At 39.6% G+C, this 22,933-nt stretch overlaps 1 protein-coding gene across 1 annotated transcript; it reads left to right on the top strand.

Annotated features, from left to right (window-relative positions):
* The first annotated feature begins 310 nt into the window (after positions 1-310).
* Positions 311-21,584, top strand: ube2h (ubiquitin-conjugating enzyme E2H (UBC8 homolog, yeast)). Its single transcript, XM_030720188.1, has 7 exons — positions 311-596; positions 14,835-14,911; positions 15,819-15,893; positions 15,983-16,022; positions 17,490-17,542; positions 19,377-19,505; positions 19,663-21,584. Exons 1-7 carry the CDS (start codon positions 544-546, stop codon positions 19,785-19,787), a joined length of 552 nt encoding a protein of 183 aa, XP_030576048.1. The 5' UTR covers positions 311-543; the 3' UTR covers positions 19,788-21,584.
* The last annotated feature ends 1,349 nt before the right edge of the window (positions 21,585-22,933 follow it).

Raw genomic sequence — 22,933 nt, 5'->3', positions numbered from 1 at the left:
CTGGTGCCAGACATTTTGGGGTGTAAGTCCTGACAGCCAACATGTGGGGGTGACAATCTGGTGGAGAACATGGAAGACGGGAAAGACCAAGACTGAGCCAATGCCAGAGCAATTGGAGCAGCTGAATGGAAATGTTGAAATATTTCTTCTATTTTAGCTATTTTGAATTTTTTTTAAAAAGAAACGTGTTTTCAAATGTTTCTTAAATATTGAAAACAATGGTGTTTTGAATAAAACTACAAACATGGCCATTTATGGTGACGTTGGGTCGCAGATAATATTACGTTGTCCGCGGAGGGATCCCTGTATCGGAACCATGGTCATATCGCTGAGAGGCAGTGAACAGCAGAGGTCTAACGACATCTCAGCTACTCATTAGCGCAGAGATACGTTGAAGTGAGAAGACGTCTCGGTGCGAGCATTTCTGAAGGCAATGTTAACTTTCGGATAGTACCGTTTGCTAGACTGTCTAGCGTTTTGAGTGGGGGGGGGAGCTAGCTCCCAGCTTACTCACTGGTGTTCTGCGGTGGAAGAAGCAAAAAAATGTCGTCTCCAAGTCCGGGTAAAAGGCGAATGGATACCGATGTGGTGAAACTGTATCCTTTCTGAACATAAACAACAGTCTCTCAATCGATGTCAGGTCAGCTATGTGCTGAACAGTGTGTCAATGTTATACGAGTAAACTCTATTTAATGGTGCTGCTTGGTTTTTCTTGAACCCCCTCCTCTTAAAGCAGAAAATGCTTTCACAGTGAATGACTGGTGTTTTGTGTAAACAACATTTTGCTAGCAAAGCCAAGTGTTAGCTATTTCTGTCCTGCGAACCTTCAGTCGCTTATCGGGACAGCTGTATTAGCTAATCAGATCGGTCACAGGTCCTTCCGGCATTTTTTAATCTAATATATTTTTTTAACTAACATTAGCTGTCTAGGTTGTTCTCTGGCTCTGAAAAATGACTGCAATATCCGCACAGACGCTGACGTTTTTCTCCTTTTACAGAAATGTCTTGTTACACCACCAATAGATCCTAGCAGCGGTAGACTACCTGAAACACCTTGTGGCAATTTGGTTTCTTTGTTCACTGCTCTGTTTTATGAGGGGAATTAAAATCAAACTGGCCCCTTCACACGTTGACACAGAAGCTTGTTTACATAACGTAAAGCCTTACTGAAATTGCTGCTTTTGTTCTAGTCGCAAGACGCTGGTGTTATTGCAGCGTGAATATCGTTCTGGGTCTTCTTTGCTTTTTAACCCCACTAAGGGTTTTGTATTTGTGTTATTGCATCTGCCACTTGATAAGAAGCCTTGTGACGAACGTTGTTGAACTGGCGTGCTAGTCTGTTGGTTAATTTCAGCATCAAAATGGCCACCTGATCAGTGTCTCACTGTACTTTCAGTGTCAACAGGCAAATGCATGCAGTACTAACTTGTCTCATTTTCGAGGGGTATTAACGTGTAGTTTCGGGACATATTAGCTCTGGAACCGAGTATTGCAGCTGTTTAAGTGGTACAGCAGGTGTCATGTGCCTACAGGTCGTTTTCACTGTGGAATGTTTGAACTTTTTGGCAGCATCTAGTGTGTTCTGTTTTTCAAGTCGTTGTCACCATGTTTACTCTTGCACCACTCATTTATTTGTTTAGCCCCACTTTGGACTGACAGAGGCAGTTCTAAAAGTGAATCATAACGTCAGATTTCCAGTCCATACAATGTTCCAGAAGGAGCAGTATGAACAAGTAGTTTTGTTTTTGTCCCAGCACAGTAGAAGCCAGCTTAATGATTGGGTAGCCTGTTACTAGCCGGAAACCACAAGAGGGAGGGACTTAGAACAGCTGATGGGATGGCAGTAAAAGCTTTGCAAATATGGGGTTAGAAGTGGGCTTGTCAGAATTACCCCCCCCCCCCCCCCCCAAAAAAAAGGGGGGGGGGGGGGGTCCCCTACAGGTTCAAAGTAATTGTTTAAAAAGTCTGAAAGTATTGACAGTTTGGTCTTATTTTTTTTTTATTTTTTCAACTTGGACTTAATTGAGTTATTTCTGGTTATAGACCTATAATATCTAGTTCAATACTATTTCTAGCATTTCTTACTACATGTCACTTCATGCATTAAATCAGTTAAATATCACTAACCTCTGCAATTTAAACTACATGTGACTGCAGAATGTGAAAACACATCTTCAGATTTCATTTATATGTCATTTTGGACATTTTGCTTGTTTGAGCAATGCGTCCCCCACTCAACATCACTTGCGTGTATGGTATGGCAACTGTGACAGAGTGCTGAAACAGACAGAACAAGAGTTTTAAGGGTCGTAGGGTATATACACACACACAGCATTGCAGTGTAGAAAAAGCCCTCTCCTGCTTGAGCTACTTCACTGACAGGCAAGAGCAGATTTGCTGAATGCCACCTGCTCAGTTCTGTACAGTGATCTGTGTGTTTTACCATACCATGCAAGACTAGTGGTCAGCAAGTGTTAAGAATGGCAGCTATGTGTGTTTTTAAATGTAGAGCTTAAAGAGTTGGTTTCAGTGCTGACTGGGCAGGTCTCCAGACTCCAGTTAGACCCTTCTTCTAAACTAGCAGTAAGAACCTCTTTCTTTGCACACTATCAGTGCATCTCCCCCTAGTGTAACCAAAACCTGAAACTCACACTGGCTTTTAGACAGTAGCAGTTTCTGAGAGGCCTCGCACATTAATTTGCTTTGGCCACCGGAGAGCTGTGAATCTAGAGCAGAGGCCGTGAGGGAATTCATGAAAATGAATGTCAGAATGACCTTAACATGTAGTACCACTCTGTTAGGCTTTGTCCCAAGCCCACCAATACTCTGAAGCTTGCTTTTATATGCCAGTAGGCACTACTCTTTGTAAAATTCTGTAAAATATTCATAGAGAAGACATTAAGCGTTAGTTTACACTGACTTTCCACTGTAATGTGTCTTCTTGCTCTTTCATCCCATCCTACTGGAGTGACCAGAGATTGAAGTGGCAAGAGACAATATTTATTGACCAGTTCTTGGCAGACTGGATTTCTTAAACATTAAATTAACATTAATTTCCACTGAGCTGCATAACTTTTTGACATTTGATATTCCTTCTTGCTCTTGGACATGCTGCTTTTGGTGTTGAACATGGTCCTCCTGAAGAAGGAGCTTACACAATGTGTCATTTCTAAGACCTTTACATTCAACTTGTTGTGTGGAGTTGACTGCACATATTGTGTAGGAAGTTGTGCTTCTTTTTGCATGTAATCATCAAGCACTAAGCGTATTGAGAATGCTAACACAGGCTGTTTCGACAAGTCTCTTATTTTTCATGTATTCTCGTTTGCTTTTGTTAATTCTAATTTATCCAATGTAATTGGGAAAGTAATTGTACTGATAAACTGGACAATATGTATATATGTAGCCTTCTAAAGGAAGTAGAAAAATCGGAGAAGAGCTTTAAAATATCTCTTCTCTATTCACTAGAATTTACATTAACACAAGACTTAAAGAGGTGTCTCTTCTGTCATATGTAAAATTTCATTGTATCAGAGGGGATGTTAGGACATCTGATATCCCCAAAATGACATCCTAGCTGTACTTTCAACCTTTAAGTTCCTGCTGGAAGGGCTCACAGTGATTGGCTACCAACTCTTGGGAGCATGGCCACTAGGGCTGCAACTATCGATTATTTTAGTAATCAAGTATTCTATCAATTATTCCAGTGATTAATCAAGTAATCGAATAAGAAGTACTTTTGTCTTAATAGTTCATCTGCATAGTTTAACTTCTGTAGATGCTGTGTGAAACAAACAGCGGTGGATGGAGCAGCTACAAAGTTCTCTTTTCTTCACGTTGACACTTGATCAGGTGGTTGATGAAGGGCTCCTCCAGCTGTTTCCCAGTAAAGGTTTAATGGTGGTTATAGGAACAAGCGCTGCTGCTTTGGGCGCTCGAAAAATGTTTCCTTTTGCTCCACCTGAGCTCACGTCTCGATAATGGCTTCGCCTTTTTTGCGCTTGCAGCGCATGTGCGGACAGATTACACTTAACGCAACAGCAGTAGTTGCGTTATCAGTGTTTTTGTTGAAAAACTGGGGGCTGCATGCGCTTAATGTTGTAATGCTTTGTATTCACAAGTCCTCCTAAATATGTTTCTATTGCAGGTCTATTTTTAGTTGCAAATCAGGGATTAAAGCATAAAAAATATTTTTGATGGCGGAAATCTGTCACAGTGACGGAGAACTTTAATGCTGCTAATGTGGGGGAAATGCTTTGCTTACCTGGAGACACCTGAGCACTGCAGAGTTTAAACGAAGCATCGAAGCAACAAATTTGTGTCAATGATTTTTTTTATAATCGAATTATTTGAGTTACTCGAGGAATCATTGAAGCCTTAATGGCCTCCAGCAATTTATATTCAAGTCTGCTGTGAGTTGTGCAGAGGTGCGTCGGTGCTTACTCTGCCCAATAATGCCCGATATCATCACTGGAGTATACCTCCTTTTAGCCTGAATTAGCCGATAAAGGTGTGTTGCACATAATGCATGGATTTAAGATGAGTTCACTTATTCAGATTTTTTTTAAGTGACTTTTGAGTCAACTTTTAGTAATCCTGCTTTATTTACTTGTTCACAATCATGTGGCTTTGTTTTTTTGTGACTGTCCTCTGCAAAGCATCCCTCCTCCCTCCCTAAGTGTAATACCAATCCTGAGCTTTATCTCCTCTCTGCTTAGTTTTCTCCCCCATTGTGCCCTTGTACTGTAGCATGACATCTGACCAGCATCAGCAGTAGGTTCTTTTGTGTTTCCCATTTAGAGAAGCCCTTGTGACCCTCCCCTCTTGCCCCCCCCCCCCCCCCCCCCCCCCAAAAAAAAAAAAAAAAAACTCCCACTGCTGTGTCAGGCCATGTCACACAGTCACGGCTAGCTAATCTGCACTCAGCGCTATTATTGCAGGACTGAACTAACTAGACAGTTTACTGTAGGGAAGGAGCCAGCAGTTGTCTGTCCTTTCCTGACTGACTAAATGGATAGCACAATGAACCCACGAGCAAAATAGGGAATGCCCTGGTCTGGTGAGAAAGTTGCATAAGCTACCATCGCGCCTCATTATTGGGTTGGAATAACTACACAGTAGTAGACACAAAGAAGGTTATAGAAAACTAGCAAACCACCATTTTTTTCCCATTGTGCTTGCAGCATAATGGGATATACTGTAGGTATAAAAAGTGTAAAGCACACTTGTTTTCCTCTGCTTCACTTACGCACCATACTGTTAACCCTAAAGCCAAACTATCACCATGTTCATTGTACCACCAAAGTGAAAGCTGAAAGCATACTACCAAAATTCAACTTTTTTTTTTTTTTTCTCCTTCTGTACAGTTAAATAGCAAGCTTGTTAAGATATATATCTGTGGGTTTGGGGCTGTGTGCATGCTGTTGTAAGTTGATGTAATTTTTCTTTTTTTATTTATATTTGGTATGAACAAGTATCTTTAAAATGTATATCATCCAACCGAGCTCCTGCGCTTTGTCGTTTTTAGGTCTTTGTGAATGAATGCAAGGTAGCAAAGTCAGTTGTGTATGAGGCCCTTTCTATTCAAGAGGCGCCACATTGATTGACAGGCCTGTTTTGGGGGTCCAGGAGCAAGGCATCGCTGACAGTAGGAGATTTGAGGCCCTAACTGTTAATCCCATAGTGCACACAGGGAAGCTTCCTGCATGCATGGCTGCGTTCCCTTAGAAAAACAGATGGGCTGAAGTTCCTCTCTTTGTTTCGCATGATTTTTTTTCCTGGCATTTTGGGAGTTAAGCCTGGCTCTGTCACTCTCATACAGCGGCGCTTTAGTGTGGAAAATTGAAGGAGTGATGATGGTGTAGCTACGTTTGGTCTTATGGGTCAGTGACGCTGGATTTACTTGTCTAAATGTTGCAGTAAAACAATTTCAGGTTTTATTTGCTCTAAAACAGCCTGCGTATAAAGTAAAAGGGCCTTATCAAAAGAATGCAACTATACTTACACACCCTATATTTGACTCACGCTGCTAATCAGCTGCTGTTCACTTCTCGTCTGTGTCAAGTTGATAAAATTAACTGTGCGTGTTTCTCAAACTAAAGTGAATTTCAGGTTAGCAGTTTCTTGCAAATGCTGTTTGAAATTAAGGGGTTGTTTTTTGGTTTGTTTTGTTGTCTGTACAATAAGCAGCATATTTTGTCTTAGAGTTTCTCATTAGACTGCTGCTTCACATTCAGGCCATTGTTTCTCCTGCCCTAGCTCAGTTTTGTGTTCATTAATGATCGTGTCATTTGTATGTACATGCACGCAGCTCAAATGCACGTGCGTACACACAGACTCTGCCACTACTGCTGTAAATAGACTGTTGATATAGTGAAGGGCCGAGAGGAGGAGCAGCTGAAGGATTCACATTTGATTGCAGTGGGTGGGCTCTCATCTCTCACCAGTGAAGACAAAGAACTTAGTCTGCTCAATTCTGCGCTCCTCCAGCTCTCACACTGGGAGGTAGCCATCAGTATATTGAGACTTGCATCTCATGGAAACCAAATCTGCATTGCAAAGTGAACAGTATGTTTGGCTAACTCTTGTATATTGAGCTGGCTGTTTTAGTCTATTATGAGGAATGATTAAAAAGTAGATATTTATAATTTTCCTGCAAGTGCAAATTGTCTTGCACAGACAGATTTTACATCTGGTGAAATTTTAAAACTGTATTATGTTGAAAAAAGCTCGCCCAAGGTTTATTATCCTGAGGAGCGAATGAGGATGCATAATTATGTATAAGCTGACAAAACAGTCCTATTAAATTTGTAAAATTATAGACTTCTAATCTTTGAAGCAGAAATGCAACAGACGTATTTATAGTTGATTTATTTCCCATCCACCTTCCAGTGAGCCTTAACAGCTACCAGACATTTACACTCGGATTTCAGTTGAGTCAGGCCTTTGGGGCCATATGTCCATTGATATGTAAAGCCTGCTGCAAGATTTTCTTTTGCACAGACCGCACACACTGGTCCTCCATCAGTATTCAGATGCTTAATGTGTCAGAAGGAGCCGGAGCTGATTTGAAAACAGACAGCTTAAGCCCAGCTTTGCTGAATAACACCACACTTGAGATTTAAACAAAAAAAAAAAAATAGTAAAGGATAGTAATTTCCATTCAGCATTTTCAACGTGTTCATTTTGTGGTGGGTGTAAAGAAAAGTTGCTCTGTTTTTTTTTGTTTTTTGTTTTTTTTTCCCCTTTCTTTTTCTGAAACACAACTAGACCTACGCTTGTCCAAGGCGCAACTTGTTAACATTGAGCAGATGCACCCTTTTGCATTGTTTAGCCTTTCAAATGTGAATTAACCATGTTTTTTTATTTAGCTGTGTGTTTCCCACATGCGTAGCATGCAGGCTGTCTATAAATTTGCAGTGTAAAATGGGTCAAAATCTGGCCGTCAGTTACATGTTGTTCTTTTTTTTTTTTTTTCTGTCAGTAACAGAATATTTAGTCTGATTGTTTTGTTGAAAAAAGAATTAGCTTTAGAATATAAAATATAAAATTCCTAAGCATGTAAGCATTTGCTGCATTTCCATCATCAGTCATTATAAGAGTGATGTGGTACTCTAAGAAATGTGAATTTGCATAGCTTTTATCAAGTGCTCTGGTGGAATGAGCCAAAAATATTGATCATGGTAGATTCTGGCCCTCTCCATATTCATTTAAAAAGGGGCTTCAAAATATTTTCCCAGAGGCATTACCAGTGGGGAGACCTACTTATAAAAGGACAGTGACCACACTTCCTTGCAGCAGCAGCAGTAAGCTACCAGTTGTGAAGTAGATATAAATGATTGTGAAAAAATTGAGGGCCACACAGAGATTCCTTCTATTCTTAGTGAGATATTGGAAAGATGTGAAATAAGCAGAAGAATAACCTGTTTCCATAATACTGATGTGGCTCTCGATAATTTCATAAACTTATCAGCAAACCATGCTGTAACCTGTAGGTAGCTCATGAGAAAAACTATCAGTAACATGGTGGCACCAAAAGTTTTTACCTACAGCATACACAATTTTATCTGCTCTGTTATTTTTGGAAGAATTTATATCAAAATGAGTTCAGTGCAAAACAAGTTTTCATTATTAGCAAAAGCCTTAAGGCAGTTTATGTCACAGCTGTTGTCCTTGCGCGTGGTGGCCTCTGATGCACTGTCTGCTTAGTTGATGTTTCCTCTTGTCATGCACTTTGCAGTTTTTGTAACCTGTCAAGCTTGGTGCACAAGTGTGCAAGCACATCTACAGGCATTTGTGTGGTATATCAGTGCAGGATTGGCCAGTTTATCTTCCTAAGGTAACTATGAGGCGGTGCAGTGGAGGGTACTGCATGCATATTTAAAAGACAACCGGGTGGCATTACTCACGTTTGAGCTCCTTGAGATTGGCTTTATAATTAGCTGCAAGTTAGGAAAAACTTCCTCATTTTTCAACATTGTGAAAATGTGTGTGGCGGCATGCTGTGCGTGCTACTCTTGTCAAATATAGTTGGCTACATTTATTGAAGCGGTGGATTTTTTTTGTTTGCTTGTTTGTTTCACTTTGTAGAAACCCTGAAGAATTCTTACTAAATCTAATCCAATACAGAGCATATTAAAAGAGAGTCCATTTCATTTTATGAGTCTGTAAAAGCAACTGGCAAGTTTGCATATATAGATTAATTATTTACAGCTTGTTATATATAAAATAGGAAGTTATTCAGTGTCATATCACTCTTGTAAATAAAAGGGTTGTTTTGAGCCATCTGTAGACTGGATGAATTATAGCTGCTGGCTTCTCATCTGGTTCATTCTCATTTTCATTCCTCTTTAGCTGACCATGTATTCACAGGATTATCTGTCTGCAGAGTCAATGAGCTGGGGTTTTAGTTTTGTTTTTGTTTTTTGTTTTTTTTCCTCTTCTTCTTCTTTTTTTTTTTTTTTTAAACAGCAGAAACGGTTCAGTCAGGCTTCAAATCTTCATTAATGCCGAGCCAGATCTTTCTTTCTTTCTTTTCTTAATGAGCAATCTAGGAAAATAACCCACATGGGGAAAGTGTTTACCTCCGGGGGGGGGTAGAGGAGTGGGTCAGTGAGGGTTTGCAGTGATGGCTGCAGGGGGAGAACAGTGTTTATTTGGTGTTGAGTTGATTAAATCACACTCTCACAGAAACACCCTGCCTATCACACTCTCTGCCTGCTGTGGCAGGATGGTTTCTGCGCTACACTAGCTGCCTCTGTTTTCAGGCAGCAGAGTGTAGTGGAGGTCACACAGTAATCCTGCTCAGCTCAGTGCAGCGCACTAATACATACAAAGTTGAATGCACAAACACAGCCAGATTTAAACACAGGATTGGACTTTAGCAGGAACAATGCACATGTATAGATAAAGCTGTATGCTGGCAGAGATCTCAAACAAGTAAACATTCTTAAGCTTATGGTCTCACGTGTTCACACACATAATTCATGTTTCTCAGTCCATTTTTCAGTAGGAAGAAGAGTCTTGTTGTTTATACCTACATTATCTGTTTCTCTGTTTTCAGCTGCTTTCTGTTTTTCTGCAAATTGCAGCATAGTCGTAAAAATTCTTCTCTACGTCTTGTGGTTAATGAACACGAGTGTGTACGTTTCTTTTGGTAGTTTATATTTGTGTTTCTTGGTGTAGGAAGCCTACCTATTGCTTACACCCTGTGGGCAGCTGCTATATTTCCTGCCTTTCATCTGCAAGGCCTTTGATTGTAGGTTTTTGGTACAGTCTGTGTGTGAGCTAGAGAAAGTAAAAGAGATCACTTTCTAAGAGTTCCTCATCTCCAAACAAAGATAAAGATAAGTTACTCTCTTTGCAAGTCATGCCTTGAAACAGGCATTTGTAGTTTATTATCTCTCACTTCACTACTTTACAACTTTGCTTTAATCTTTTTACTGCACCAACAACTTTCTATAGTCCAATTTTTACCATGTTCCTAAGTATGATTCTTATTGAATTATGAGGAGGAATTTTGGAGGTATCATTCTGTCCTGCTGAGGCTGTGCCATATCATATCATCCACGATAATACCAGTATAAACTTTTACATGATATGAAAGTGTCATCATGATATTGCTTAGCAGTGCCATGGTTTTTTTTTTTCACTTATGTGTCAATATTGTGCAGTTCCTGAAGAGTTACAAGGTTAAGTTAATTTAGTTATTGTTAAACTAAAGTGTGACGCAGTCACGTTATACTTTTATTTAAAATTTCCACCTAGGCTGCTTTTGTGCTTACATTTGACTTATGCTGTGTCACTGGATATATGGCTGTGTCACTGCTATTTCACTACAGTGCTTCCCTGTTTGGGACCCTGCCTTTCATTTACTTACATTTATAAATGTTGCTGCCTGCAAGCAGCAAATATTGATAGATTATTTTTTTTTTTTTATTCTGTATTGTCAAAAATATCATTATCACAAATTTTCTTGAAATATAGCCTTAAAATTATATCATGATGTCACCCACCCGTACTTCTTCCAAAACTGAGTTGATCAATATTTCTGGGAAGTTTTGACAGAGCAGCCCTCTTCAGGTTAGTTTGGGTAAGGTCAGAACTCGTACTCTTGTGTGCTTTGGGTCATTTTGTTGCTGCATCATCAGACCTATCCTAAGCTTCAGATCACGTTGACTGGTGCCCTGACATTCTCCTGTAAAATTTCTTAATAAAGTTCCTTCATGATGGCAAGGTCCCAAATCATGATGTCCCCCCTCCCGTGCCTCACATGATAGTTGAGGGTTTTTGGTAGTTTTGGTGGTGTTTGTATCCAGTGCCTTTTGCATTCTAAACATAGTGTTGTTGAGCATTTTTGTTAGTTGTTTTTTTTTTTTCTCCCAAATTTCAGCTTTTGTATAATCTGCTTACAGATCTTTGTCCAGGAAATGTTGTGGAACATCCAGTCTTTTGCAAACTTTATTTATTTATTTTTGTGTGCTTCTATTAACATAGTTTGCATGCAGATTTTAGCCACTTGTAGAGAGTTTCGGTGGGCGTTTTCCTGTTGTTCCTGCATTCTTTCTCACCTCCTTCATGTTCTCAGGTTGTGCTCCTGGTGTGAATTTTATAGAATGCTCACTTTTGAATTTTCTTCTTCTAGAAAATGTTATTATATATTAATGAACACCCAGGTCTTTAGAGCTGCTGCTACTTAAGTCTTTCAAGCTCCGAGGGCAGGCTTTGCATGCCATTTATTTACAGGTACGGGCACATCCACAACTATACTTAATTGAAACACCTGACCCTTGTTTGTGTTTGTGGAGGAGTTGTTAGCAGGTCACAGTTTGAGTAATTAAGGCTTAACTCCTGGTAGTTCCAGGCAAGACTGGATAACTGACCTGTGGAGTCAGTTTAACTGTTTGATTTGATTGCACGTCATTACCCTTTGACGCAATGCATGAAAAAATGGAATTGGCTTTTCCTCAAAAAGAGAGACAGGAACATGCTTTGAAAATAGCCAATGCCTCCCGTTACCAGATCAACAACTGCTGTTTCCAAGAGGGAAATGTTTGAGCATGTTTGACGCTGCATTGTTTGACACTGTGCTGTTTATGATTCGTGTTTGTTTTCTGTACTTGGAAAGAGGTTGGTTGCGAGGGGATATTTTGATCCCGGGTCAGACAGGGATAGTGGCCTGAATGGACCAGAAAGAAAAACAAGACATGTCTAGACCACAACTGTAAATGCTATTTACTGCATATTTTTACATCTAAGTATTTAAAATGTGCTTCATAGGATAGAGAAAAAACATAGGATAACATTGACCTTAGTCCTGGAGTAACAGGATAATTGTTCATGTGGGAGGAGCTCTTTTTATCTATATATTTATATGTGTGTATATAAATATGTGTCTGTGTGTTTGTGTGAGTTGAACTTGAACACTGGCTGCAGTGTGCGTGCTTCTCCCTTTGGAGCCTTTTGTGGTTCAAATGTGTTTTTATATCATGCTTTCAAGATGAGAAGGAGATAAAACATCTCACACTGCATCTAAATGGAGAAGCACACAAATGTTGCACATGTTCTGAAAGGGATGCACGTGTAAATGTTGCACCTGGTCTGGTGTTTGTTTACATTATGTATTTGACCTATTGGCCACACTTGAACTCAAAAGTTTAAAAAAAAAAAAAAAATCTCCATTGAAGCTCAGTTAAGCTAGTTAACTGGTTGGCTGTGTTCTCTCTCTCAATCTCAGCAGTTGGGGAATTTACAAGTTCTTTTGGTGTAAGAAAGCTGCTGACAGTGACTTGTAAGTATTTACTGGGTGGAAAAGACTAGTGGGTTAGACCAGTGCACCATGATGGCACAAAGATGGAAAGGGTGCATCAAAGTGAAACCAGTTTAGAGATTGTGCCAAAGCAAGAAATTGTTCTTTAAGATGAAGCTTATGAGAAATATGTGTCTGTCAAATAAATGAAGACCACAGCTGTCCTAATGTAGATATTTTTCAGGTGTTTTGAAGACAATGGCATTAGGAGGTGATTTTATTTATGATGGTCTGGCTAAATAGGAAATTGTTAAGCTAGCTGTTTTTACTCTTCATAAATTTGCTTACAGGTGATGCATTATAGGGCTTCAGCTGTGTGTGTGTAGACTTCCATCTTCCTCAATGAGCACAGCACAGTCCAGGAATGGTAACCTATTATTCTTTGTGTCCTCCATGGTGAACCTGTACCAGTGGCTAGGCGCTATCAACAGACTGTCTAAAAGTTGAATGTAAAATTTAAAAAAAGTGATTTCAAATAGCAACGCCGATTCTTCTGTCTTCTTGGTTGGACTGGCCAGTGTCAGTCAGTGTGCAGTGTAATTAGTGTTGATTCAGCTCCATAAATAGCTCATCACCCACCACACCTGACTGCTTCAGGTGACTCCTACAACACACAGAGGCTGTTTCATCCCATTCCTTGGCATTGCCGCCTTAGCTTATGTAGGTTTTAGATGCATAGAGCAGAAGTAGATGAGATGAGAAATAATACATGCATGAGAATTGAAGTATGATGTATGAGGAGTGTTTGTTTAGGCACTGGGCTAGTTTTTGTTTCCCTAGTGACCTTTTAGGCGAGTAGTCAGTCCGTCTTGGACTTTGCATCAAAGAGCCTCAGAATGGCTACTTCACTCCCGCGCGAGTCAGAACCCAGAGATTCCTCTTCTGTCTGACAATGACACATTTCCTTGCTGAAGCCAGGGATTCAGTCTGCTCCTAGCAGACTCAACCAGACCTTAAAATAACCTTCAGTTTGATTTAACCCTTTGGGGTCAGTGCTGCTGCTAATGAGGTACACATTAAATCAGGATCAACAAGCCCACTGCTTCTGTTTGCCATGGAAAACTGATTAATATCCCATCTTTTTCACCTTCTGTCTGTCGTGCCCTGTTGGTGTTTCACGCTCATTTTGTGATTTGTTTTTACTGTGATCTCTTATTTTTATTTCCTGTAGTTCTTACATTTGCTCACATTTAGGAGAAATTATGTCTCTTTGTTTTTGTAAAATAGTGGGAATCCAGAATGGTCACAGTGAGTGGTTTATAAAGAATTAAATTCATGGATGTGTAATGTTAGACTTTGTTGTAATCATAGCTGTGACTAGAATAGCAGAGGAGAACACTGGGTGATTTCCTTTACTAACACCTTTCTTAAAAAAGACAAAAAAATGTGGCTCTGTAAAATATGTAAATACAAACAAGAATTCATTTTTCATGCAGATCTTTGTAAATGAAACTTTAGGTAACACATCAAATTTTGAAACTTATTTATTTTTAATAAATACACATCTTTTAGTTTGAAACATGTTTTGCAAAAGGTTGGGGCTGAAAAAGTTGAGTTGTAATGCTAAAAATAACACCCGGTGAAACATCGTATAACTAATTGGGATAATTAGTGACATGACTGGGTGTAAAGTGCATCCCATGGAGGCTTTCACTACTGTATGAAAGACTGCCTGGGCATGGGGGACCATTAGTGTACCTCACGTGGGTAGCTGTGGAGCATCTATTTAGAGTATCTATTAGAGTATATTTTAGGGTAAAAGGGAAAAAGTTAGTTTATATGATTTGCAAATCAGTGGCTGTGTGATTTTTACATATTATTGATAGCTTGTCAAAAGCTAATCTCAGTAAAGTAGCATGTTAGTTGACTTACCTCAAAGTGCTTTTCTATTATAACAGTATTAATTGCACATTTTGGACTGGTGGACTATCACTCTGGTTTACATGTCATTTGAAATTCTTCTATCAGTTATAACTGTGAGAAGTGACTAAAGTGTGCATTTCAGTTTGTACACATACATTTCCTCTTTTGCACAGGCTACTTAATCACAAGTGAACTGGAAATAACTATTTTTAAAATGTTTTTTCCAATTCCCAAAGTCAATACAGCAAGTATACTGTGTTTTGGCAGAAGTCTGGTGGGTGGTAATATAAAGGATCACTGAACACTGCACATTCAGTATCACATATTAATTCAGTAGGAGGGACATGGCATGTAGGATATCAGTTGCCATTGAAAGTGCATCTCCAGGAGCAGGGGTCAGAACACCATCCAGGTCTAATTTTCCTGCAATGATTTTTATCTGTTGAAAGCTATCATTCCTGTCTTTAGTCTTCATAATTCACAGTGATACAGACGATGTCAGTTAGGTGAGAGGAAAAAGGTCAGATTGTTTTGTGTGTTTGTCACACAGGAAGCAACCACAGTTCGTTGCCTTTTTCTGGAGAAGCTAAAGAATCAGTCCCTCAGTTTTGTGTTTGTTTATGTATGTGTTGCTATGAACCCATTGTCCTTAACTGTCCTACAGCATCGAGAGCAAGCATGAAGTCACCATCCTCAGTGGACTCAATGAATTTGTAGTGAAGTTTTTCGGACCACAAGGAAGTAAGGTTTTCTCCTTTCAGTTTAAATAATGGCCTTTTTTTGTTCTCCAGACACATTAAATATTCCTAATTTGCTGCTGAGACCTCCTCCTTACTCAGTAAGCATTTAATGTATTTTAAACTGGCTGCTAACAGGGCTGCCATAAAAAGGTTGATCTCCAGAGCATGAAGTGACAATGAATGTGGTTGTGAGGGCAGCCACTGTAGGAATATCATTCATTCTCTGTTTAGATCATAAAGAGAGCTTCTCCACAGCAGGCAAGGAGCCTAAAATGGATTTATACCAGGCCTGAGGCCACAAAGTGTAAAACAGAGAAGCCTAGGTATGAGCAGGCTTGAGGGGAATTTGGATGAGGAGTGTGGCCTCATCAGCAGGAAATACTTCTTTCATATGCTACTCCTAACATCTGTCACACTAAAACCACTGTCACTTACGCATCAGCAAAGAGGGGAAGTGGGTGTTTTGACCCTGTTCATGCTGCCTTGAAACAATGGCAAATAAAGGGGAACTGTTGTGCCCATTGCCGTTCAATCGTCGTGTGTGTTAGCTGTCATGTATGTGCTTTTCAGTTTCAGCACAGCACACGAGGGTCCTATTACACACAGCTATTTTGGGCGAGCACCAGACACCCCCACAGAATCTAAGTCTCATCCTCTTTGATGTCACCATATTATTTGGAGCGATTTGGAAGTAAAGATTTCTCCTGGGCTGAAATGCATTACTGCATAAAATGACAGAGACTTGATTGGTTAAGCTCATGTGTGGCAGAGAAAATTGATTATAACTCTGCAGCGTCTAAATCCATTTAAGCGTATGAAGGATGGAGTGTGATATCAAGGCGAAAAGTCTGTCTCCTGCACTCAGCTTTGTTCTTTTGTTATTTATTGTGTGTCCTCCTCATGTTCAGCACCGTACGAGGGAGGCGTGTGGAAAGTGCGAGTAGATCTTCCTGATAAATACCCATTCAAGTCACCATCAATAGGTAGGAGCTTTTCCTCTATTTTACATGTGGACTTGTATTATTAGTAGTATTTTTTAACACTTCTCTAACTTCTTTCATATCTTTTTCAGGATTCATGAACAAGATTTTTCATCCCAACATTGATGAAGCGTAAGTTGATTTCAGTCAAGCGTTTAATGCCATTCTAGACTATTAATAGTATTAGTACCATTATTGAAGCTCATGAAATCATATTTGCATGTTCATCCATCCATCCATCCATCCATTCGCTTCCGCTTATCCTGTTCAGGGTCGCGGGGGGGCTGGAGCCTATCCCAGCTGTCATAGGGCGAGAGGCAGGGTACACCCTGAACAGGTCGCCAGCCTGTCACAGGGCCAACACAGAAAGACGAACAACCTTTCACACTCACATTCACACCTATGGGCAATTTAGAATAGCCAATTAACCTAACCCCAGTAAGGTTAATTGGCTTACTGGGGTTCATATCAAACTAAATACCTTGCTTTAATTCATAAGTCTTTCTCTGTTTTGTGTTTTCATTGTTTTAAAAATGTTCATATTATAATGTTAGGATTAACTTAATGGGATGGAATACAGTGGTGCTGGCATGATGACTGTTATCCATCTGTCAGCAAATAAGATGACATTTAGCAATGACAGTGTCAGTGCCATCACATTACTTGTCTGCTTGTTAAATGTTCAAAGATAAAGAGCTGAAAAGGTGCTTATGCATAGAAAAAAGTGCTTGTATGAATGCGTGTGTGAATGGGTGAATGAGGCTTGTAGTAAGAAAGTGATCTGAGCGCTCAAATAGCGCAGTATATAAATACCAATCCATATTTTTTTATGATAAAGATGTCTGTGTTCTCTGGGCATCAAACTAATTATAGTAAAAGCAGGAAAAAAATTAATTAAACATCTAAAAAAAAGAGGAAAAATTTAGAATTGGTGCCATCCCTCTTTGGTGTTGAGTGTATTTCTACCTACTTGGTCAAGCTCTTTGCTATTCTGGGTCTATTTATCCACCAAAAAACACAGTCCAGGACCTGACAAACAGGACGAACTTGTGCCTCCTCATATGTGACAGTCTAGCTTCTCAACTACCAAAAAATAAAAAAAATACCCAGGAGATCCAGGCTGTTGTAATCAGTAAACGAGAGCAAGTTTCATAAAACACATGTTTACATAGCAACATCCTATTAGCCAGACAGTATGAAACGTCTGTAGTGAGTCAGTGTATTTATAAAACTGTTAATAAGTGGTTAGGAACATGTCAAAATTAACAACCTCAGGCTTAAATAGTTGAAACTTGACCTGAACTTAGACACTGGCTTATGTCAAGTCATATATTAAGTAGTGACAGACCATTATAAGCACATGAGACATTTCACAGCTTTCAGAGTTGACAAGACGTGTACAGTTGAATGGCCACAATTCAAAGCTGATGGGTATCCCTGTTTCATCTCTATCTTGCATTTTTCTATCAAATTTTAAGTGGTTTTTAAAGTGGGACAAAAAGTAAAAAAAAAAAAACCCTCTGCATATATACAGATTCCTTCTTGCCTGGCTTTTGCCGCTAACCTATTACTCTCTCTTCCCCCAACTCGGTTTCCCAGATCGGGAACGGTGTGCTTAGATGTCATCAACCAGACATGGACAGCCCTTTATGGTGAGTGACCACACTCTGTCTGTATTGAATTCCCTCACTGAGGATTGTGTGATTATGTGTGAAGAACTTGACACGGTGCCATCCGCACAAAATAAATACTGGCGGCCCCTCACTAGCAAGTGGCATGCTGTTGCTCTTAATCTACTTACTGCAGGGAAAAGTGAACACTAATAACAAGGTAATACCCTCAACCAGCAAGGTCAGCAAACATTCACCTTCAACGGGAATGAGTTATCGTCTGTCAGCTGTAGAAGACGTGTCCACATACACTTGATGGCAGCAGTTACACTTTATCACTGAGTTGCTTCCCCTCACTGTTGTTGTCTCCCTGTTTCTTTCTCGTCCCTGTGCCCTTCTCTCAGGAAACGTCCCCATTAATTTCCTGTAACATCCACTTCACAGGGTTAAAGTAGCTGTTGAGTAGTATAAATGACTTTACAGTAATATCCTAGCAGATGTTCCAGCATCCCTTGCTATTTTAGTTCATGTCCCTACTCAGGAGAATACCAAAACCCTTAATGCTATTTATAGAACCAATAAAGATGAACTGAGAATTCATTTGTTCTTAATTCCATGAATCAGATTTTTATTTATTTTAGCTTTTGTTTGTAATTTGTGTGAATTGTTGCAGGTTTTGTTGTTTTCAAACACACAAACACACACACAAAAAAACACACAGAAATAGGCCAAATGACAGGAACAGACCAATCAGCCAAGGATTGTGCAACGAGTCTATACAAAGGAAGAGGGAGCAAAAGCATCTGATTTAATCTTATAAACAAAATAACCTGTGGGGGGAAAAAAAAGAAAAACTGGGGGCGTGTTTGCTTTCCCAACATAAATGGACCCAACAGTGACACCTAGGAGATGGAAGGATTAGTGTGGTTCTAGCCTCCGTGAATCTATCGGGCTTAGGATGTTTTATTTTTTTAATGAACCAGTGGACATCCCCAACTGATTGACCTGTTTAAATTAAGCTAAATTGAGCTTTAATATGGTGGGCACATAATTGGACGATGCTTCTTTGTCACATTTCTTCAGATTAGAGGTTACATTTAGGAGATGGCTGAAAGTAACTGCCATTAAATGAACACCAGTTCATATTAGAGACCTTATGAATTTGACTGCTTTGGGGGCAAACCGTAAAGCAAACCCTGCAGTTGGGGCAACCCACATTCCAAGGCAGCTGTAGGGAATATACTGGAGTGACATGTCAGTTTGGGAATCCTGACTAGAAATCTATTGGAGAGTTCTTAATAGCAATGATGCCATTGTTCCAGCTCTTCTCCAAAGAGCCAGTCAGCAGCCAAACTGAAACACATAAGCTGCCAAGTTGTTACACCAATGCACAGCAGGCATATCTAATCATTACTACAGTAAAAATGTAGGTATGTGTACTTACCGTACACCTTGGCTAACCATATCTAATATGAATTAGCTATTGTTTTTTTTCCTCAGTGCTCTGTTGGGATGATCCCAGGCATGGTGGCAATGTGGATGAATGAATGCAATGCAATGTTATGTAACTTTACACGTGAATGGTAGAAGTGTAACCTGGAGGGAAAAACACAATTTTAAGAATTATTTTTAACATTTCCCTGAGCCAGTTTTAACCAGGTTTGCCTGGTTGATTGTTGAACTTCAGTTGTCAGCAGGACATGAAACTACCTCTAAACTTCTGATTCTCTTACCTCAGTTATTTGGAGAGAAGCTTAAAACAACTGTCCAAACAGCTGGATGCATTACCAAGATAGCTGCTAAGTAACTAGACTTGCTTTTAGAAAGAACTCATTTCTTTCTCTTGGTAAAGTGAAAATGTTTCCTTTCTCTTCAGATTTGACCAATATCTTTGAGTCGTTCCTGCCCCAACTACTGGCCTACCCAAACCCCATTGATCCCCTGAACGGAGATGCAGCTGCCATGTACCTTCATCGGCCAGAGGAATACAAGCAGAAAATCAAAGGTTCAGCCTACTGCAGAAAGCTATTTTTCCTTCCTTTTTTCTTTCTTTTTTTTTAAATCACGCAAAATGTAAATTTGTAAAACTATCTTCCTTTCAGGAGGTTTTTATTCCAACAGTCTCACCTTTTTAAATCTGTTTTCTCTGTTTCTTTTCTCAGAGTACATTCAGAAATATGCAACAGAGGAGGCTCTGAAGGAGCAGGAGGAGGGGGCAGGCGACTCTTCATCTGAAAGCTCCATGTCTGACTTCTCAGAAGACGAGGCCCAGGACATGGAGTTGTAGTAATAGGAGGGCCCCCCCCCCATCCCGACCCCTTCCTTTAACCCCAGAGAGACTATATTTGATTTCCTAACCATGAGAAAGCAGACTTATAATATTCATATTTAAACAAGTTGATTTTTTTATTATTATTACTACTAAACAAGGATTTTTATGGATATATAGCCTTTGGTGTGTTTGACCCCCTCCCATTCTGTAGCTGTTTCTCCCCACACGCATCCACATTCTCTGCCTGTCAGTCTGCTCATTTGTTTGGTGCGTCATGTAGGAAGCTTCCATGTGAACATCCGATTTCTCTACTCAAATCCACTCCCAAACTTCCCATTTGGCTTCAGTCATAATTTCCTTTCTTTTTCCATAATGCTAATTGACTCTGACCATTTTGTTGGCCCCCATCAGAGCTGCTTAGGTCTTACTTGCCCTGGTGTACATCACCACAGTGCTATTCTGTAGCAAAGGCAGTATTTTTTTTTTTTTAATGCACACACTGACACACAAGTGTCTGAGCACATTTTACATGAAGTGCAGTGCCAATAGACGCTAACAAGTCAACCTGTAATACCTCTTAAGCATATCTCTTAAAACATATGACAGTATAAAATAGGTCTTTTTTTTTTTTTCCTCGTTCAGTTCAGATGCTACGTGAGCTGTTACATTACTTTTTGTTACTCCGTGTTGACCTGCAGCTGCCAGTATACCTGTGCCGACCTGTTTGAGCTGCTCTTCCTTTAGCAGGCAGAGCTTCCTGTGCCCATAGCCAGAACTGTTTACCTGAGGTGACCACTCTCATTGACATCATGCAGAGCCAAGAGTAGAAAAAAAGTGTATCAAAGCAAGCATTTAGAGCAGTCTGAAGCCTGTTTTTAGCTCTCTGCAATTTACTGGCTCATATGATGTCCTCATTATGTGAAACTGTACATGTTTAATATGAGAATCCAACATTATAAGAAAAAGCATAATAAGTCCCCTTTAATGCATGTTTCCTCACGGGGGGAGTGACAATACTAAAGGTCTGTTTTGTGGAATATATGTTAGCTGCACAAACTGTATAAGATTAATGCACACAGGGAGTGAGGATAGAAGTTAGTCTAATAGAAGTTATTTTGTGTTTGTTTTGGGTTTTTTTGATGGGCATTCTGGTCAGACTCACTTGGTATTTTGGGAACTGAAAATAAACCAGAGCTACACTTTAACCATCTGACCAAATGACTTTTACAATTCACATCATCTCAAACACACGAGCACCAAACAGTCGTTGTGCAGGGAGGCCTCAATATTACAATCACCTGTATTTGTGTTTTTTAAAACGCATTTCTAGTAGCGTTATTGGTCCTGAGGAACTTTTCTGATATATGATTTTTTTTTTTTAAAGAAACAGCACTAAAGTCTGTTTTAATCTTGATAAAAAGCAACAAAAATGGTCATATGGTTATTGAGTGGATCTGAGTGAAATTGAAGAGTAATTTGTGACCCTACATTCAGGTTAGTGTTGTATCAGTCCTCCTCACATTCCACTGTTACTCGGGATTTGCTCCAATGCATGCCTTCCATGTTGGTCTGACTGGTACGTAACCCGGCGGTGTCGAGTGGACTGTGTCTGCTTACAAGGATCTCTGTTTGGATTGCAAATTTTGAGCCCTGTACGTGACATCTAACTGTACAGATCTGAGTTCCTAAGTTTTAAAAAAAAAAAAAAAAGCCAAAAAATAAATAAATAATAGTGTTATTCACTGCGGCAGGTGAAGATGTAAATCTATGATGTGTGGAAAGAAATTGCAATCACATTTTTGAGTTTTGATGCTTCTTTTTTTTTTTTTTTTTTTTTTTTTTTTAATACCCCTTCCCCTACTTTGAGTTTGTGTTATATATATTTTTTTTTTGTCCCGATTGGGGGTCAGCACGCTTGGTTTGTTTTTAGCTTTTTTTTTTTTTTTGTACAGCGTATACCTTGTACAGTGAAGTCACCTCTCTGTAGCCTCCTGAAAATTCAGTGTTAACTAGAAAACACTGACTGAGTGTTGCTTATGGAGGCTAAAGCGGCAGACAGACTACCTAGAAAACCTTGAAATGTATTCATTTCCTAGATTGCAGTAAGAATCACTGGTTGCTTTGTGGCGGATTGCGGATCCCGAGTGAAAGATTCAAGGCTGAGTTTCACTTGGGAGATCACCTCTGATCTCAACTCCCTCATCTGTGCCTCATCACAAAAGGAAAGTCCACAGAACCACCTTCTCAAAAAAACGCCATGAAGGTCAACGACAACTGAATTAAAACCAGAAAAGCACATTGCTTTAACCTACCTGTCTCGTCCCGTTTCTGCAGTTTGATCCTGTACAATTTGTGATTTGACATCTAAATTTTCACTCTGTTGAAGATTAGAGGAATCACCCAGGGCTGTGAACGGCATTAGGGTTTGTTTGAGCTAATATAGGATTGTTAGACTTGTATGGCTCATGTATGAACTACAGTTGGGTTGTATCTTGCATAATGATTAACATTTTCACCCAGGTGATATTGAAAGGATGGAAATCATGCTAATGTTTGTTGAACAGTGTTTTTGACATGTCACAATAGTTAGTTTTGCTGACTTCAACTAAACATCTGCTACATGGCTGTATTACAGATAGCGTTACATAGTTTGGTATACTTACCTGATAAAGCATCAGTGCATCATCTGAGTCTTAGTCTGTTTTGTGGTTATGTGTGAGATGCCCCCATAGACATGCCTGCTTGTCATCATCGTTCAAATTTAGAGTTGTACACACACGTGTGTGTGAGTGTGAGAGATTTCAATCTAGGATGACCTGTAGTGAGCCTGATAGCTCTAACTACTGAAATCAAAGGTGTGGTTCAGCCCTTTTCAAGACATTGGATTTTCTCCATAAGCATGATCTGTAACATGTTTCTGTGCTCTTTTGAACGCAGACGCCTGCTTGGTTTGTTTTTAATTTATCCGATCATCAGTCTGACCATTTTGAACTATGGGATAGTCATTTCTTTAATTCATCCAGAGGAAGCTTTGAATGTCAACTTTTGGTAGCGTGCAGCAGAAACTGAAAGCTACCCCTTCGCTATTAAACACATTCAAGGCAGTTGAAAGCTACGTGAATGTTTTACATTAGTTTGTGGTGAGGTTTGTGATGCACATC

This window comes from Archocentrus centrarchus, chromosome 23, assembly GCF_007364275.1.
Source record: "Archocentrus centrarchus isolate MPI-CPG fArcCen1 chromosome 23, fArcCen1, whole genome shotgun sequence".
In the NCBI taxonomy this organism is placed as follows: domain Eukaryota; kingdom Metazoa; phylum Chordata; class Actinopteri; order Cichliformes; family Cichlidae; genus Archocentrus; species Archocentrus centrarchus.
The sequence above is the reverse complement of the archived record's forward strand: the minus strand, read 5'-3'. Positions and strand labels throughout refer to the sequence as shown.